General features: G+C 45.4%; 1 protein-coding gene across 4 annotated transcripts in view; it reads right to left on the reverse strand.

Moving 5' to 3' along the window:
• Window positions 1–19040, reverse strand: part of SPNS2 (sphingolipid transporter 2) — a 175319-nt gene that overhangs the window by 16415 nt on the left and 139864 nt on the right. For 2 of the 4 annotated variants that reach the window (XR_005222601.2, XM_043531369.1), the window contains exons 11-12: window positions 9769–9932; window positions 9069–9149 (exon numbers count right to left, since the gene is read on the reverse strand). Coding sequence is in view for 3 of the 4 variants with exons in the window: in XM_043531369.1 (XP_043387304.1) it covers window positions 9083–9149; window positions 9769–9932 (231 nt within the window). In the remaining variant the exon portion in view is untranslated. Of the gene's footprint in view, window positions 1–9068; window positions 9150–9764; window positions 9933–19040 lie in introns of those variants that run through there. The other 2 variants (XM_037880168.2, XM_037880169.2) reach the window with 2 other exon arrangements.

A 19040-nucleotide genomic window follows, 5' to 3' on the forward strand; every position in this document is an offset into this window, starting at 1 on the left:
CTGGAAGGCAGCCTCCTGTTCCCTCATGTTAACCACCTGCCTGTGATCTGATAAGATTTCATATCTGTGCCAATGCGACATTATCAAAGAAACTGTCCGAGTATACACTTAAATCATTAGGATCTTCCAACTGGATACAAAATCCATTATAAACCCTATGTATGCCAAGAACTGTCCCTCTGCAATGATACTGCAGTGTATATAATCTATTGGGAAAGATAAGGATTAACAGCATTTAACAGTTACATAGCTCTTTGCAAACATGAATACTTACAATGCTTGGGAGGCAGGCAAAATGCTGTTTATCCCTATTTACAGATGGCAGATTTTTATGGAGAACTTTGACTTCCTTAAGGCCAAAGAGGGGAGTTAGTGGCAGAGCCAGGATGAGGACTCCAGGGCGTTCCTGGCTTAGTCCTGTGCTCAGACCACTAGGTCTCCCCGTCCTCTCAATTCAAGCTCAGGAAAATATTCCCTCCCGTCTGCAGCGCATCACACAATTGACTAGGAGCATTCTAGAGAGTATTTGTTTCTCAGCTGCATCAGGTATTCATGTTCCCGCCTCTGCAGGAGAGTACATTTGGATGACTAGTCCTCACATGGAATTGATGGGCTTGGAGAGTCGAAGTCCTGCCTATGTTTAGGATGCAGTTATAACTGCCAGTGCCAGCTGTCCCAGTCTTTCAGGCCTTACTCAAGCAAAGCTCCCGCCGCCTGCTGATTAGCTTGAGTGGCACATTTCAAACGCCACAGGAAATTTACCTCCGTAAGGGCTTCACTACTGGACCCAATGTGTCTGAAACAAAGTAATGCCACAGGCAACCACACCAGGCTTGGATGCCTTCCAAAATAACCTGCAGGAGATCAGGTTGGACACAGCAGTAAAACGCCATGACACTTTTTTGATAGAAGACAGTCTTTTCCCATCTGTACAGTGGAAAAAGCCTGCTGCAGTGAGCTAGTTACTGTTCCCATCTCCCCTAATCCCAAACGGTCATGTTTCTGAATCTATCAGCTTCTTTTGCCATTTTAGAATCGTGGCTGGGTAAACGGTTTAAAGCAATGGGGAGAAAAGAGAAAAGGTGGCTTTTTACACCAAAAATGGCAGAGATAATAAACCCCCCTTCATCTCCACTCCTGTTTCCCCTGCATTCCAATTCTCCAGCCCTTCCACTCCGTTTGGTGTCCTTTCCCCACCCTCAGCCTTGTGCCTGCTAATCCTGTTCTGCCCCCAGCACACACTCCTTGACTCTCTCCTTCTTTCAAACCTTTCCCCTTCATGCAATCTTCCTTTCCATCAATAATCCTCCAGGATCCTGAATCGTGCCCTGCATCTTCCTCTTTGTTAGTCTTATCTTATTAAGATTGTAAGCTCTCCAGAGTTGGGAGTGCGTCTTATCTAGGTTGGAGAAGCATAGGGAATGTTTATAGTGCCATGGAAGATAAGCTCTATTTTAGAGTGTAAGGCTGGGATTTGCAGTGGAACTCAAAGGAGTTAGGTGCTCAGTTTTCACTGAATTCCAGTGGGTTTGGGCTCCTAACTCCAACAGGCTCTTTGGAATATCGCAGCCTGGCTTTATTTGGGAAAGGACGATGCTTGAGATCTGCAAAGCTCACTAGGATTTAGCTACACAAGTTCCATTCTTTTGGGGATTTCAGTCGGACACATTGCTGGTTTGTGGTGATGCCGTGCACTGTTAAACAGCGATCATGTTATTCCTCACAAGCGGCTGTATGCCAATCGTGGATGAACTGACCCTCAAAGATCCCTTTACAGGAGTTGTGTAGGTAAATCACCAAGTCAGCTTTGAAAATATCAATCTACAACTGTGTTTTGTACAGCACTGCGCACATCACATCCCTCTAAAGCGGGTGTCTAGCTTCCTCATCAAGGAGAATTTTTATGAGTTTGTCTTAAATAGATTTGCAGAAAAAACATTTTCCAATTATGTAAATGGGCACAGCCCACTAACATGTAGTATTAAACAAACACAATGTACATATCAGCTTAATATTGCATACATCCTCTGTTGCGGGGACTGTATCCTGCCCCGGCAGGAACATGACAATATCTGACGCATCTCTTCTGTCTCTAACTACATTCCTACATAAAAGAAACTGAAAATAATTGCTGTAATGAAACAATGAAACAAAATAATTGCTGCAATGTGGGAATTTTGAGATGATTTTGTACCTGCCTCCAGAAAAGGCTAAAACAAGTCTAATGTAAAGTAGAAAAGAGAGTCTGAAAATGGATTGTTCTTCTCTTTGCTACAAGAAGAGTCCACAATTTGTAGACTGAACTCATTTAGGAAAATATAAAGATGCATGCTAATCAGGCAATGTTCTTTTTGGGTCTTGCATCACCTGATCAGTAGTGTAAAAGCAATAGCTTCCTCCGAGTAAGTGTCTGTACTAATCACGTTTAAATGACACATAAATCATAATAGTTACTCATCTGGAGTTTCTGCACTCCATCAAAGGTGTTAAGAGCTGCAGGGATTTTTTTTTTTAAATAAAATGTTTAATTTTTCATTGCAAATATTTCAGGGAGGGAAAAATGGAGCCCTTCAGCTGGCCTTATCCTTTATTGAAAACATGAGCTAACAGGTGAATTATTTACCCTCATGAGTCCCTTTGAAATTGCCTCAGTGTGCTATCTAGTTAAATACCTACACTCTTGTTTAAGCCAGCTGCATCTGGGCAATTCCTTACTCCTGTTCGTGGTTGCATGGGGGATACGTACAACAGCTGCATCCTGCTGCCTGATCCACATTGTCAAACATCTTGTAAAAACCTGACTGTGCATGTATCATGCAAGATTCAAAGAGGGACTGGCCGATTATATGGATAACAAGAATATCCAGCGTTATAACAGTTAATGCTAAAAAAGCATGGGAAGGGATGTAAGACCTCATGCTTTGGGGCTTACACTGGGAATTAGAAGGAGACCTTCATGAGCAGCAGATTATCCCACAACTGCTTATTGTGGGGTCCTTTCACCTTCCTCTGAAGCATCTGGCACTGGCCACTGCTGGAGATGGAATTCTAGGCTAGATGGACCACAGGTCTGATCCAATTTGGCAATTCCTCTGGTCCTATGTCAAGGAGGAGACAGAGTAGATGGTTCTTCCCACGGGAGGGTCAATCTTTAGATGTATGATAGATCAGCACGAACCATATGAAAAAGACGTCCAGTGAATGCGAAGTGGTCATGAGGGTCTATGTATTGACTGGCGTAAGGCCATGTATTGGCAGGAGCCTGTACCCAACATTCCTAGTAATGTGGGAAATGGCCCTTATTCTGTTTGTTATGAAGAGGGTAGATTCTCCCTAATTAAGGAGCACCAACATAATGCATTTCTTCCATGGCGCTCTACGTGCTTCATAGGGGTGGGCAAATATTTATTTTTCCAGGGGTTATCTGCTTTACAGACAGGCGAAGGATGTGATTTTCAGAAGTGCTGAGCACGCAACAAAAAGTGAAGTCCACGGAGCTGCAGATGCTCGCATGTCAGAAAATCAGGCTTGAACTGACTTCCCCCAAGGTCCCACAGGACGGCAGTGGCAGAGCTAAGAGTGAAATCCCCACCACTAAATTTACACTCAGGTGTTGTATGTACTCAGCTATGCAGTCACAACACTGTACTTGTATACACCGCTGAAAGAATCTCAGACTTCACGTACATTAATTAAGCCGCACCACACCTTTATGACTTAGGTAGGGATATTTTAGGAGGATCAGTCCACCCACAAATAACCTGCAGCCATCCCCAGAGAGCAACACAACAGTTGTTTAACAGTGCACCATGACACCGCAAAACAGGAAGTGACATCTTATTCATTCAAGTGCAACAACAGGAGAAATTTCAGGTGAACAATGTACTGACCCAAGTCTGAATGTGACCAAGGCCCAAAACTAATACTCCTGTTCTTTCAAAAAGGATTGAGAGAATTTTAATTACTATAGGTTGCTAAGACTCTGTAGACATCCCTCTCTCTCTGATCACTTTTTCTTGTTGGGCGGGGGAGGATTGGGGGGTTATATTTTATGTATATATGAAAACACACCAAAAGTAATTAAGTTACATTATGGACTAAATGATGTCCAGATTGTTCTCTTGTGTCATTCCTAAATTTACTGAAAACCTCTTGCAGCTAGAATATTTCCAAGGCCCTGTTATGTATGTGAAAGACCCAGTATTTGAGAACAATCTCATCTGAAAGGAGAAGATTCATTGTATTGCTCTTATCATGAGATTTTTCTGATTCGTCTTTACAGTGTGTGTGGAGGGGAAGCTTTATCTACTGGATTTAACATGCTAAAAAAAGTAATTCACAAAGTAGGCCAGGAGCTGCCGTGGTGACACAAGGAGCATAAAGACACTGCGAGGGAGTGACAGGTTTCATCTTTTACATTCTCTCTTCTGAAAAGGAAGAGTGGTGGAAACTGCAGTGCAGCTTTTCAAAAGGGGTCACAGGGGGTTGCTCTATTTACAGCTTGCGCTGCCTGGATGAGGAAATTTTTCCTAAGCAAATACCCAAGCACAAGCCATAAACCTTGAACTGTCTTTTAGTCTGGCAATTAGAGATAGGACAGATCCATCTCTCCCTTCCCCCTCAGCAGAAGAGGACTCCAGGCCACAGAATTACACCTCTTGGCCCCCATATTTATTCATTAGTCAGGGCTGTGACCTCCAGCCTTTGTAACCTGACCCTACCTGTGATGAATGGGTTTAATCTCAGGCGTGACACTGGGGCTTTCAATTCCTGCAGGTTAATCAATTTCACTTGGCAGGGCACATTTGGGAGTTCCGATGACTGATCGGTGGGATCCTTGGTAGAGGAGAACACGGATTCCTGAAAGAGCAGCGCTCTGTGCCCAGCCTATAATGGGTGCGTGGAAGTGGGGATTGGCCAGGGCAAGGAAACTATTCTAGCTGAAGATGCATAATGCCATGTACAGACTGCCTGTTTCCACCACCCAGGAAGCACGTATACAGCTGGAAGCTGGAGATCCTAATCCCAAGGCGCTCAGACTTCTTCTTATCACTGCTATGTGTTCAGCCACTCCCAAGCCCTGCTCCTCCCACCCCCACCTCAAATGCACCTGTTCCAATGGGATGGTGGTTAGGGACTATTTAGAAAAGCTGGACATGCACAAGTCCATGGGGCCGGACAAGTTGCATCCGAGAGTGCTAAAGGAATTGGCAAATGTGATTGCAGAGCCATTGGCCATTATCTTTGAAAACTCGTGGCGAACCGGGGAAGTCCCAGATGACTGGAAAAAGGCTAATGTAGTGCCCATCTTTAAAAAAGGGAAGGAGGAGGATCCTGGGAACTACAGGCCAGTCAGCCTCACCTCAGTCCCCGGAAAAATCATGGAGCAGGTCCTCAAGGAATCAATCCTGAAGCACTTACACGAGAGAAAAGTGATCAGGAACACTCAGCATGGATTCACCAAGGGAAGGTCATGCCTGACTAATCTAATCGCCTTCTATGATGAGATTACTGATTCTGTGGATGAACGGAAAGCAGTGGATGTATTGTTTCTTGACTTTAGCAAAGCTTTTGACACGGTCTCCCACAGTATTCTTGTCAGCAAGTTAAAAAAGTATGGGCTGGATGAATGCACTATAAGGTGGGTAGAAAGTTGGCTAGATTGTCGGGCTCAACGGGTAGTGATTAATGGCTCCATGTCTAGTTGGCAGCCGGTGTCAAGTGGAGTGCCCCAGGGGTCGGTCCTGGGGCCGGTTTTGTTCAATATCTTCATAAATGATCTGGAGGATGGTGTGGATTGCACTCTCAGCAAATTTGCGGATGATACTAAACTGGGAGGAGTGGCAGATACGCTGGAGGGCAGGGATAGGATACAGAGGGACCTAGACAAATTGGAGGATTGGGCCAAAAGAAACCTGATGCGGTTCAATAAGGATAAGTGCAGGGTCCTGCACTTAGGACGGAAGAACCCAATGCACAGCTACAGACTAGGGACCGAATGGCTAGGCAGCAGTTCTGCGGAAAAGGACCTAGGGGTGACAGTGGACGAGAAGCTGGATATGAGTCAGCAGTGTGCCCTTGTTGCCAAGAAGGCCAATGGCATTTTGGGATGTATAAGTAGGGGCATAGCGAGCAGATCGAGGGACGTGATCGTTCCCCTCTATTCGACATTGGTGAGGCCTCATCTGGAGTACTGTGTCCAGTTTTGGGCCCCACACTACAAGAAGGACGTGGATAAATTGGAGAGAGTCCAGCGAAGGGCAACAAAAATGATTAGGGGTCTGGAACACATGACTTATGAGGAGAGGCTGAGGGAACTGGGATTGTTTAGTCTGCAGAAGAGAAGAATGAGGGGGGATTTGATAGCTGCTTTCAACTACCTGAGAGGTGGTTCCAGAGAGGATGGTTCTAGACTATTCTCAGTGGTAGAAGAGGACAGGACAAGGAGTAATGGTCTCAAGTTGCAGTGGGGGAGGTTTAGGTTGGATATTAGGAAAAACTTTTTCACTAGGAGGGTGGTGAAACACTGGAATGCGTTACCTAGGGAGGTGGTAGAATCTCCTTCCTTGGAAGTTTTTAAGGTCAGGCTTGACAAAGCCCTGGCTGGGATGATTTGATTGGGGATTGGTCCTGCTTTGAGCAGGGGGTTGGGCTAGATGACCTCCTGAGGTCCCTTCCAACCCTGATATTCTATGATTCTATGATCTGCCAGAGGATCTATGCTGCTGAGCAAATCAGGAACAGGCTGACCACACAGACAGCATGCCCACCGCAGATGGCGAGCGGGAGGAGGGAAGAGGCGTTGTGGCTTGGTGGTGGCTCAGAGGATCAGAACTCAAAGGTTACTAATACTTATTAAAAATACAGTAGTATTCCTCAGTAATGGTCCAAAACATTGCAGTAAGCAACACCGTCCTGGAGCGTGACTGTAGGACAGCAGGGTATTTTTAACAAGGGAATAACTGTTAATGGGCATATTGAAAACCCAGCTGACGGAAAAGCAGAGAATTTACTTCGCCAGCCATGATTTATAGTAACTGTTCTATCTGTATTCTATCTGAGCCACTCAGCAATTGCACACGACGGAGCGCTAGCTAAATATCAGTAATACACAACCAGATGCGAGTCAGACAGAATGGAAAGGGGAAGGATGCTGAAGGGGAGACAGAAGTAAAAATAGGTTGGAGGTCTGTGTATGTTGCTTTGATAAATGGAATGACTAAGGGGAAGGAAACTGGGTGGTTCTGGACGTGAGCAGAATACATGAGGGCTCTGCTCAGGGTGGAGAGAACCATCTAGATACGAGCGATTTATATTTATTGCCGGGGAAATGAATGCTTGGGGGCTCCTGTCCCTTAGGATTTGGTTTGCATATATCAAGTCACCTCAGCCAATGGATCTTGCATGCTGCAGGGCTGCGCTGTAAAAGGATCGGGTAAAATATGCCACTGCACACTGGCACCGAGACGAGGTCAGCTAACAGCATGGGCATTTTCAATACAAGCTGAGAAGCACCCTCCTTTTTTGGACCAAATAAGGGCTCTTCCGGAACCATAACACTAGCCAGACACTGCAGAGAATTCACCAGCTACCAAGGGGTCTGGACTGGGCTGGTGCTTCAGAGTTGCCATTGCCTGAAAGCTGTTTCTCCCACACTCTAATCCTCTAATGCAGGTGCTAGTTATTCACGTGCACAGCTGAGGATGAAGGATCATACTAAACTAAGTGCAGAGAAGGTTGCTCAGCCCTACTGGCTGCTCTCACAACAGAGATGGAATCCACAAGCAAAGATTCACACTGCTGCCAACCCCCGTGAAGAATGAGATTTCTTTAAACTCATAACATGGCAATGTTACATGTTATTATTAAATCCAGTTATCACCCTGGACTCTCCGGCAACGAAAGCCAGCCTGAGTTCCTATTGCTGTATTAGAAGCATCCGTTCACCTCACTGCATCCCCCCGACGATTACCACGTTGATTCACGGCTAGGCACCATCTGCTTTACGACTCTAACAGAGTCAGGAGACAGGGTAACATACCGCTAAAAGCGGCAGTGCGGGGTGGACAAAATCACGCCCCCAAAGCCAGGTTAAAGTCTCTGACTGTGCAAGGCTGTAATTCAATTACAAGGGACATGACAGGGTCCTGTCCAGGCTACCCCTTGCATATTGGTTAGAAGACAACTTGTAAACAGGTCCCTTCCCACAATTATTGGTGACGCATGAAAAAAGGTCTGAGGGCGAAGAAGCAGAGACCTTTGCTTAATGTGACATCTTGGCTCTCTGCCACCCTGTCTTCTCTCTCCACCCATCAGCTGGCTCTTTCATTCACTTGCTGCGTCTTGACGTAACCCAGATTGTGAGCTTTTGGGGGCCTTTTGACTGCGTGTCCGTACAGCGCCTAGCCAAAAGGCCCATGATCCCCAGGGACTAATAAAAAGGAATGGCAGAACCACAGAGATCCAGCTAGCCTTGTGCACAACCCAGACCCCGTTATCAACTGCCCTGTGAGCCAGAAAGTGCTTCTAGCTATGCACATGTATTCACAAAGCGAGGTACTCCCAGCACTTCACTCTGCTCTTAGATTTCTCATATGTGATAACGCTGGGACACGGGGCTTTTTTAAACTAGAACAGGGTTTTTCCTCCCTCCCCTGAGCCTGGCTTGCAGACAGACACACGTTTGGCCCTGTTAAGGCTCTGGACCTCTCTGCGTTGAGGAGATTTGAACTGGTGTAACAACAGCAGTGTTACTACACCGGCACGAGCCCCTAATGCAGATGTGCTGCGCTGGAGCTGGCACCGGGGCAGCAGCATCCTGAACCCTCTCGAGGTCGGCTGCATTCGGTCAACGTATCTACATGGATGTAGCTGCACCGCTGCAAGTTTCCTTAATGCAAATGGGGCCTCTCTCAGAGCGAATAACGTCACCTCCTTCTTAACAAGCAGCAGCAACACAAAGGCTACTCTCAGGCAAACACCGGCCCAGGCACTGCCAGTGTTCTCACCGTGAACATAATACACAGACAGTCATAGTTTTGTGCAAGGATTACGAGAAAAAGACTAACCCAAAAACTGTGTGTCATGTGGAAGCGTCTTCTGAGTTACTGTAGTTGCCAACAGTGAAGTGATCTGAATCGGTTTCCTTACTGAAAAACACGTAGCTTTTTTTTATCAGCTGTAATTAGGAACCAGGAAAGACTATCTTTCACATAACAACTCGGGACTTAATATATGTATTATCTCCCCTCCGCCCCACGCACACAGACACAATGTTTTTAATTTTCTCAGTTGTTCCTTTTGACTATTTCACATACCGAGTAGTGCGAAGGTGGCCCAATTGTGTAACCATGAGCTAAAAGTTAACCACTGAGATCTACAATGTGGCTCACGTTCATCCTCTGCTTTAATGTGGAGAGGTGGCCCTGGGAGAGTACAGTTCCCAGAATGCAATGCTCCATCTTAATCCAAATGGACAGGATTCTAGTGCCCCCTGGACACACCCACGCAATAAAAGATCAAAAGGAGGCTGCAGTCTAAAATCAGATGCTAGCTCCAGGGTGTTGCAGCCCATGGTTGAGAACCCCTGGAAGCAGAAATTTAAAAGGATTCAAAACCAGCATAACTAATTCCCAGTGCCTCTTGCGGAATCATGTGCTCTGCTGCATCCTTTACCTGGAAGGGCTTGGTGAAACTCTCCAAACCTAACTGTGGTATGAGATAACATGCTCCCCTCCCTCCCCCATTCCTGGTTGCCTGGCTACTCACTGTTGTTCAGCTTTGGTGCGGTCATTTAGAAAGAAGAGGGCCGTGGCCAGGAAAAACATCCCTCCGAGGACGACGACAAACGGGCAGAGCATGAGTGCGTAGCCCAGGCTGAGGAACTCCCAGATCGGGGACTCCTTTGTGCTTTGTCGTATCAGGTCTGAGATCTACGAAAGAGGGGCAAAAAAACCCAACAACAACATTACTCACAACTCCGGGCACGGCGTGATGCAGAAAGTGATTTATCATCGTTATAGGCAAGGGAACATATTTCCTTAAACAACTACCTGCTGAACACGTGGGCTTGGAAGTTCTGTTTGTTAAGTATCTTGTGTCCTCTGTGTGCTTTAAGACACCTCCTCTGTACACACCATTATTCTCTGTTCTGGAGTCCTCAGGACATTTGCAGAGAGAGGTGTGTTAAGAGCTCTCTTTTCCTTATCTCTCTTGGCCTGCCTCCTTATTATTCCCACGATCCTTCCCCACCCCGCTTTGGCATCTGAATGAGTGAACAGCTAACCTATGTGTAACCAAGGCTGTTAGTGAGTCTGCAATGCAACATGGGGAAGTATGACCCTGCAGTGATTCCTGGTTATACCTACCCATTATCTGTCCTCCAGCAGCAGATACATCGAATTCCATGCAACTTAACTCTATATGTGTGTGTCAGGGGGTGGGCTTTCAGACAATGTCAAAGCTATGGTCCTATCAGCTTTTCATGGACATTGTGCACTCTTCTGAGAATAGGGACCCCTGTCCTCTCCCGTTCGTTATTTTGTGTGCCCATTATTTGTCTTGCAGTAGTGCCTAGGGAGACATGGAAAAAGGACGCACTGTGCTAGGTGCTGCACAAACGCTGAGCAAAGAGCCTTGCCCCAAACAGCTTCTAGGCTAAGTAGCTGGCTTATTCTACCAAAGTGGCGGCATGACTTCAGTGTAGGAGAGAGAGAGCCTGGAGCACTGGCCCTGGTGCAAGATCTCAGGCCTGAACGAGAGGCTGCAAACCAAAGTCAGGCCATGTATTAAAGCAGATAAGCATCCGGTACCTGAACTTGCTAGTTGTTGTTGCTAGCTGACTAGGTACTAGATATGTACGTAAATATATTCCAGCTAGTACAGATACATCCCAATCTAGTACAAGGTAGGTTGGTTTGACAAAATAATGAATAGGGATGTTTTGTCCGAGATATCAGGAACAAGGGAAGGTAAACAGCTGTCATGAAACATGTAAAGTGGTATGTAAGATATTTATCCCAGTTGTTTGTCCCAGTCTATAAATGTTGGGGTATCTCGCCTTAACCCTTTGTGTGGCCTAGGGGACAGCAGACATTTCTGCTGCTAACTGAAACATTCCTTGCCACTGGACACTCATTTGTTAGTGTACCTGTAACCACGGAGCCAGGGCACTAGGACTATGCCTTGAGGGCAATAAACCTGGCTGAGCACCTTTGTCACCGAACCATGCCTAGGGTCTTTTTTTCTGAGTAACATAGATGTCTGCTGAATTAGTAGGCTGCCTTATCAGCTGTTAGTACTGATAACACTGGAGCTCCAAGGCAGAAGCACTGAGCAGTGTTACTGAGGCAACGACATTCTAGCCTTCAACACTTAACAACATTCAGCAATGAAACGGCATAATTATATGACAATGTGCATGCATCTGGGGTGACAGAAATACAACGTAGAGTGGCATTATTTATTCCAATCTTCTGGAAAGTTTGGTTGTTAAAATGTAGTTTTAGGTAAATTATTTCTATAGGCAAAATATCAATCATCTCTTAGCATTAGCTGGTCAATGATCTAGTAAACAAATCAGCTTCCAATATGACAAGAGCTGTAACAATGATAATCCGCTGGAAACGGGTATTTAAATCTCAGTGCCCATTCAATCTGTGGCTTGCTTTTTTTTTTTTTTTTTTTTTTTTTTTTTTTGCTGATACTGCATTAGTGCCAAATACAGCAAGGTTTTTGTACTGCAGACTCCTGCTGAAGCCTGCACTGAGACCCACCAGACTCTTTCCAAACTATCTGAACATACACAAATCTTTAAAAAACCAACATTTCAATTCTAGGAATGGACAAAGGCTGTGCAAGGAGAATTCCCTCCTCCCTCTTCCCCCAAAAAACTAGTTTCACCTCATGAAGCAAGTTCCTCTGTGACAAGAGCAGCTGGCTTAAAGCACAAACCAACAGCAATAAGTGACATTTAAGTTTGAAATTTAAAGACATCGATTAATTCGAGTGGGAGAAAATCCTGTACCCAGAGGGAATCCCCAGCTCGCAGCCCTGAAGCTGAAAGTACCGAGGCAGCAGGTAAGAGCCATTATAAGAGGCACCTCTGCAGCTGAGAGAATTGAAAACAAAAGGTCATAGAAATATGGGACATATCGGGACTTCATTGAAACTGTAGCACAAAGTGCTCTAAAGGTCTTGTGGTTAGACACCCTCTAGATGAATGGAGCAGCAGCACTGGTCTCAATGTCTTACTATTCCTACCAGCACTCAGATTGGGGTCTACTATGGAGAAGCACATGTCAAGAAATATACAGAGGGGCACGTGGCCAGATGCTGACAATGAAACCTGTCTCAGCTTAGAACAGCAAGAGGAACATCTTTAAGGAGGGAGCTACCAGAAGTATACGGGGAATGTTTCAGTAACTATAGTATCCAAGCCATCCCAGAAGTGGAAAGGGATTTCTCCCTAGGAGTGGAAATCTGCCCCCTGGCCACAGGTGAAAAAACTGCACTCACAAAGAGGATTTAAATTCAAAATCTAAGGATATGTCTACAGTACAGCGGCACAAATGCAGCGGTCCGGCTGTGCCACTGTAGCACCATCGTGCAGATGCTTGCTACACCGACAGGAGGAGTTCATCAATTGATGCAGTTAATCCACCTCTCCAAGAGGCAGTAGCTAGGTTAATAGAAGAATTATTCCATCGACCTAGCGATGTCTAGTGGGGGTTAGGTCAACCTAACGACATCGTACAGGGTGCAAAATTTTTCACAGCTCTGAGCAATGTCACTAGGTCAGCCTAAGTTTTAAATGTAGCCCAGGCCTAAGCCTCTTTAGCCAAACTCCTGTCCCCCATTCCTTGCCCTAGAAAGGAGGAGATTTAAGTGTCTGGGATGGAGCAGAGGGAGGTTTTGCAGTCCTCTACAGGAGAGCTTTGTTTCAGCTGATCAATGCTTCATTTGCAGATAGGAAATCAGAAGAGTTGTCATATGGGAGGTTATTGTAAAGACTGGTTTTAGACTGAAAAGCAAATACAGTGGCTGTGCAGCATTTTTAAAAACATAACTACAAGACAAGAATGTGAAGAGCATAAATGCGCAGGAAATTAGCAGACCACACAGTGCAGCCTGTGTGCAGACATGCCAAACCTGTGGGAAAAAACGCAGAAATTGGGCTTGTTTTTTACTTAATTGGTTTGTGAGTTGCTTGTTGGCTAGTTTTGGCTTGTAGCTTGTTGCTTCTTTTTTTTTGTTCGGCTCCCGGCAAGCAGGGGCAAGGGCGGGAGAGAGTCAGGGGTGCACAGCGGGCCCACCACAGTTCCAAGTTGTACGACAGGGGTATCTAGTTACATAGGGTGTTGGGGTTCTTAGGAATTGGCTTGTTTTGGCCTTGTTTTGAAATGGGACTAGCTTGATTCCTGGTTTATTGTGAAAGTTGGGGTGCATATTTACCACATGGAAGTTGGCAACTGTGCCTGTGTGTGGCCAGGAGACAGGGACCTCAATTTGTAGCTATTATTCCCTGGCATGCCCAACTGTCATCAAAGCAGCATCTCAATGTGTAATAGCAACAATTCTTGCTTTGCACTTCAGAAGCACCTTTCACCTAAAAATCTCAAAGCCCTTTTCCACGGTGGCTGGTATCATCCTCCACAGGGTCAGGTGGCTTGTCCAAGTCACATGACAAATCAGCAGCGCCGAGAGGATTAGAACCTGGACTTCACCTCCCATGTGCATTTGCTAACCACTAGACATTGCCAGATGACATGACATTCCAGGCTACATGGAGCTTGTTACACTGAAATAGTCTAACACAAATACCAAGGTGGCCTCCGCACACCTGTTCCTCTCTTACTGACCCACCACCACGTCAACACCTGCCTTTCACCACTCTTGGTGCGAGAACTAAGCCAACCCCAGGCATTCTGCGGCTATGCATTGTTCAATCCAGAACCATCTGGATACCAGGGAGTAGCTGAACTGCCTGCCGAACTTCTGCAGAAAAAAAGCAGAATTCCTGCACAAGTGGCATGATGCTGGGAATAAAGGGTTTGAGCCTCAGTGGGGCTGAACACCCACAGCTCCCTAGCAGCTAGTGGTCGATGCAGAGTATTCATCCTATCTCTGGAGCAAGCAATGCCAAATCGTGAGACCAGTCAAATGACGACTAACGTGAAGGATCTAACTTCTTACAGGGTGTTACAGCTCAGACCGTTTGATTTTATGGGCAGAAAAAAAGGGGGCAACCCAAATGGGACCAGTGGGCAAGCAGTGTCCCCAAAGCTTACGTAGAAAGCAAGGCCCCTGAGTGCAGCTGGGCCAGAGAATTCCTGAACTTGATATTATTGCACCAAAAAGTTGACCGTGTATAAAACAGAGCCCAGCACGAATCCTGCTAGATGGATCCATTGGGGCCAGCCCTGCTTTAATCCTTATACCCTCATTCATTTGTCTGCACAGACTCAGGGGGAAGGCTCCTAACAGTAGAAAGCCCATTGTGGGGGAGGTGGCTGGTAGGGGGACCCAGCACAGCCCAAAATGTGGGTAGGGCTGGCTGGAAAAGAAGCACACCCAAGAGATCCCCTGGCGCAAGTCTAGTCACCATCCCAGAGTGGAATCCCTGAAAGAGGGCGAGATGGGGCAACATCCCCCCACGGAAACACAGGGTCTCCGGCGTGTGCAGAGAGCTCTAATGTACACCTCTCTGCACCACCAGGGGAGAATCTATCCCTGTGGCCAAGGGAAAGTTACATCTCAAGCCACAATACAGTGATTCCCCCAAGCAGACAGGCATCAAATAAACACCACCGTTTTGCAAGGGCAAAGTGAACTTTACTGCACATTTGATGTTATAATTGTCTCTACCCAGTACTTTCCAACCCGTCACCTCTTTTACCAGCAGCGGAGTGGCCCTTAGGAATACATGATAGGATGGCAAGACCAAAGAAAATCAGAAAAATTCCTTCTGATCTGATCTTTAAGAACAAAGCACCCCATTACCGATCAGTACAAGCTAATGGCAAATACATCAGCCCTCAATAGGAAATGGCATACAGGAAGTAGCATCCGATCCATCATTATAAGCAGAAATCACTAGAAACTCAATTCCACTCTGCTAGCAAGAAAACCCACAACATGCACTGTCCTTCCGACACTCCCTGGAAGGTGTCCTAGTGCAGTGGAGGTTTCAAAGCTTCTGCAGACTGTGGGGCACATCTTAACAGAGAAATTGTCTGGCAAACGTCTCCCCTCCACTCATAAGCTTACGACCTCTCTCTCGTCGTGACAGCAATGGCTCACACAGAGAAGTCGTATTGGGAAGGCACGCCACGCATTTTTAGCTGTTTGAGCATGGTAAGTGTTCGGTCCTTTTTGGATTCAAGTTCATCTCACACTGTACTTCTGCTCTTCATTTCACCTTCTCCTCTCCCATCAGTTCCGGTGCTTTCAGATGGAAACAAGGATGCCAGCCAGCACCAGGTGAGCAGCAAGTGCTCTGGAGAGCACAATTTGGAAACTACTGCATTACTCCTCTCAGGTCTGGGCTACTCCTAAAATGTAGGTCAACCTAGCAACATCACTCACAAGTGTTGAAAATTCACACCCCGGAGAAACACAGTTAAGCTGACCTAAGTCTCTTGTTTGTTAATGGCTGTTTTCACTGCAAAATAAAGGTGTGTTTGTACATCAAGACAGCAATCCTGGGGGAGACAAAGCACTGTAGTTTTTACTTTCATGTAGCAAGTAAAGGCAAACCTCAGGTGTAAAGTGTTAATTCTGAGATAAGAACTGGCTGTGCTTTGGCTCTACTAGGATTTTACATCAAGGGTGGGCCTAGTTGAGAAGTTATTCTGGAATAATTCCTGATTAACCCTATATGTGGGAATGTTCCTATTCTGGAATAAAGGTGTTTTATTCCCAATTAGTTTTATGCAGTGGATTAAGCTAAATTTGAAAGAGGGCACTTTTAGGGCTTTTCTACACTGGGAAGTTAATTCAGATTAAGATAGGGTATGAATTTAAAGATTAATATGGGGGGGTGAATGTAATTCCAGAATAATTCTCTTTCACAGTAGATTAAATTAATTTGGAATTAGACACTTTTGTTCCAGAATAAGAAAGTCCACAGAGGGAGTTAATCAGAAACAACTATTCTGGAGTAACAAGCACTTATCCAAGAATCAGGGCATTCACACATGGAGTTCATCTGCTTTAAATTCATAGATTCATAGATACTAAGGTCAGAAGGGACCATTATGATCATCTTGTCTCACCTCCTGCACAATTCAGGCCACAGAATCTCACCCAACCACTCCTGTAATAAACCTCTCACCTATGTCTGAGCTATTGAAGTCCTCAAATCATGGTTTAAAGACTTCAAGGTGCAGAGAATCCTCCAGCAAGTGACCTGTGCCCTATGCTACAGAGGAAGGCGAGAAAACCCCAGGCCTCTTCCAATCTGCCCTGGAGGAAAATTCCTTCCCGACCCCAAATATGGCCATCAGCTGAACCCTGAGCACGTGGGCAAGATTCACCAGCCAGATACCCAGGAAAGAATTCTCTGTAGTAACTCAGATCCCATCCCATCACAGGCCATTGGGCCTATTTACCATGAATAGTTAAAAGATCAGTTAATTGCCAAAATCATGTTATCCCATCATACCATCTCCTCCATAAACTTATCGAGTTTAATCTTGAAGCCAGATAGGTCTTTTGCCCCTACTGCTTCCCTTGGAAGGCTGTTCCAGAACTTCACTCCTCCCAATGGCCAGTTTATATCCATTTGTTCTTGTGTCCACATTGGTACTGAGCTTAAATAATTCCTCTCCCTCCCTGGTATTTATCCCTCTGATATATTTATAGAGAGCAAACATATCTCCCCTCAGCCTTCTTTTGGTTAGGCTAAACAAGCCAAGCTCCTTGAGTCTCCTTTCCCAGGAAAGTCTCCTTACCCAGGAAAGAATTTTCTGTAGTATCTGGCTGATGAATCTTGCCCATATGCTCAGGGTTTAGCTGATAGCCATATTTGGGGTTGGGATGGAATTTTGCTCCAGTGCAGATTGGAAGAGGCCCTGGTGGTTTTTCGCCTTCCTCTGTAGCATGGGGCACGGGTCACTTGCTGGAGGATTCTCTGCTCCTTGAAGTCTTTAAACTACGATTTGAGGACTTCAATAGCACAGATATAGGTGTGAGGTTTTTTGCAGGAGTGGTGGGTGAAATTCTGTGGCCTGCGTTGTGCAGGAGGTCAGACTAGATGATCATAATGGTCCCTTCTGACCTAAATATCTATGAATCTATGAATCTAAGACAGGTTTTCCATTCCTCGGATCATCTTAGTAGCCCCTCTCTGTACCCGTTCCAGTTTGAATTCATCCTTCTTAAACATGGGAGACCAGAACTGCACACAGTATTCCAGATGAGGTCTCACCAGTGCCTTGGTATAACGGTACTAACACCTCCTTATCTCTACTGGAAATACCTCGCCTGATGCATCCCAAGACCGCATTAGCTTTTTTCACAGCCATATCACATTGGCGGCTCATAGTCATCCTGTGGTCAATCAATACTCCAAGGTCCTTCTCCTCCTCCGTTACTTCTAATTGATGCGTCCCCAGCTTATAACTAAAATTCTTGTTATTAATCCCTAAATGCATAACCTTACACTTCTCACTATTAAATTTCATCCTATTACTATTACTCCAGTTTACAAGGTCATCCAGATCCTCCTGTATGATATCCCGGTCCTTCTCTAAATTGGCAATACCTCCCAGCTTTGTATCATCCGCAAACTTTATTAGCACACTCCCACTTTTTGTGCCAAGGTCAGTAATAAAAAGATTAAATAAGATTGGTCCCAAAACCAATCCTTGAGGAACTCCACTGGTAACCTCCCTCCAGCCTGACAGTTTACCTTTCAGTATGACCCGCTGTAGTCTCCCCTTTAACCAATTCCTTATCCACCTTTCAATTTTCATATTGATCCCCATCTTTTCCAATTTAACTAATAATTCCCCATGTGACACCGTATCAAACGCCTTACTGAAATCTAGGTAAATTAGATCCACTGCGTTTCCTTTGCCTAAAAAATCTGTTACTTTCTCAAAGAAGGAGATCAGGTTGGTTTGGCACGATCTACCTTTTGTAAAACCATGTTGTATTTTGTCCCATTTACCATTGACCTCAATGTCCTTAACTACTTTCTCCTTCAAAATTTTTTCCAAGACGCATCAATGCATACCCTATCCTGTTCCAGATTAATTTTCATGTGTAGATAAGCCCCAAAATAGCTCTCTAGACCCAGTGTATACACAGTTCTGCCACAAAGTGACCTTCCACCTGTATTTAAGAATATTCACGTGCATGGCTATGAACCCAGACAGCTCTTCAAAAATTAATCTGCAATGAGGCCACTTCAAACCAGGCCAAAAAGCCTGAGAAACCTAGAGCTCCAATTATAATTTTCATTAAATAAGTATCCCAAATGCTGCATTTACTCTGATTCTCCCTAGCTATGTTGCCGATCTAGTGCTGCTCTATATTTGTGCAACTCAGCACCAGCCATAATTAACACTGTTCTGTTAACTACTTGTTAAAAGAAAGTCATTAGCATTCTTGCTATTTAAGTAGCTCATTAGATCCATGTTATCAGCCCACTCAAATAATGGAGTTGGGACAGGGGTGGGAGGTGAAAAGTGACAGGTTTATGGCTAAAATTTTTCCAGGAACTATTCAGAGCCACACTAAGCTCTTTTAGAATAACAAAACATCTCAGATTTGCCTACAGTTGATTACAAGGTCACCTACATTCTAGTCACTGCAACCCTCTGTTTTGGGGTAAGATGGGTGGGTCAAAAGAGCAATGAGCCTTCTGCAGACACTGCTGTCATCTGCCAGCCACATAAACGAAGCTCCTGTCTTGAAAAGGAATACCTCCCTGGGTCCCAGAGTCTCAGGCCTGTGGGTTCCACAGGGAGGAGGCTGTGCAGAGCACAGGGACTCAAATGAAGCCAGCAGCAGAAGCACCCATTCACGCTACTGGG

The sequence above is a fragment of the Chelonia mydas genome, chromosome 17 (assembly GCF_015237465.2).
Source record: "Chelonia mydas isolate rCheMyd1 chromosome 17, rCheMyd1.pri.v2, whole genome shotgun sequence".
Lineage (NCBI taxonomy): Eukaryota > Metazoa > Chordata > Testudines > Cheloniidae > Chelonia > Chelonia mydas.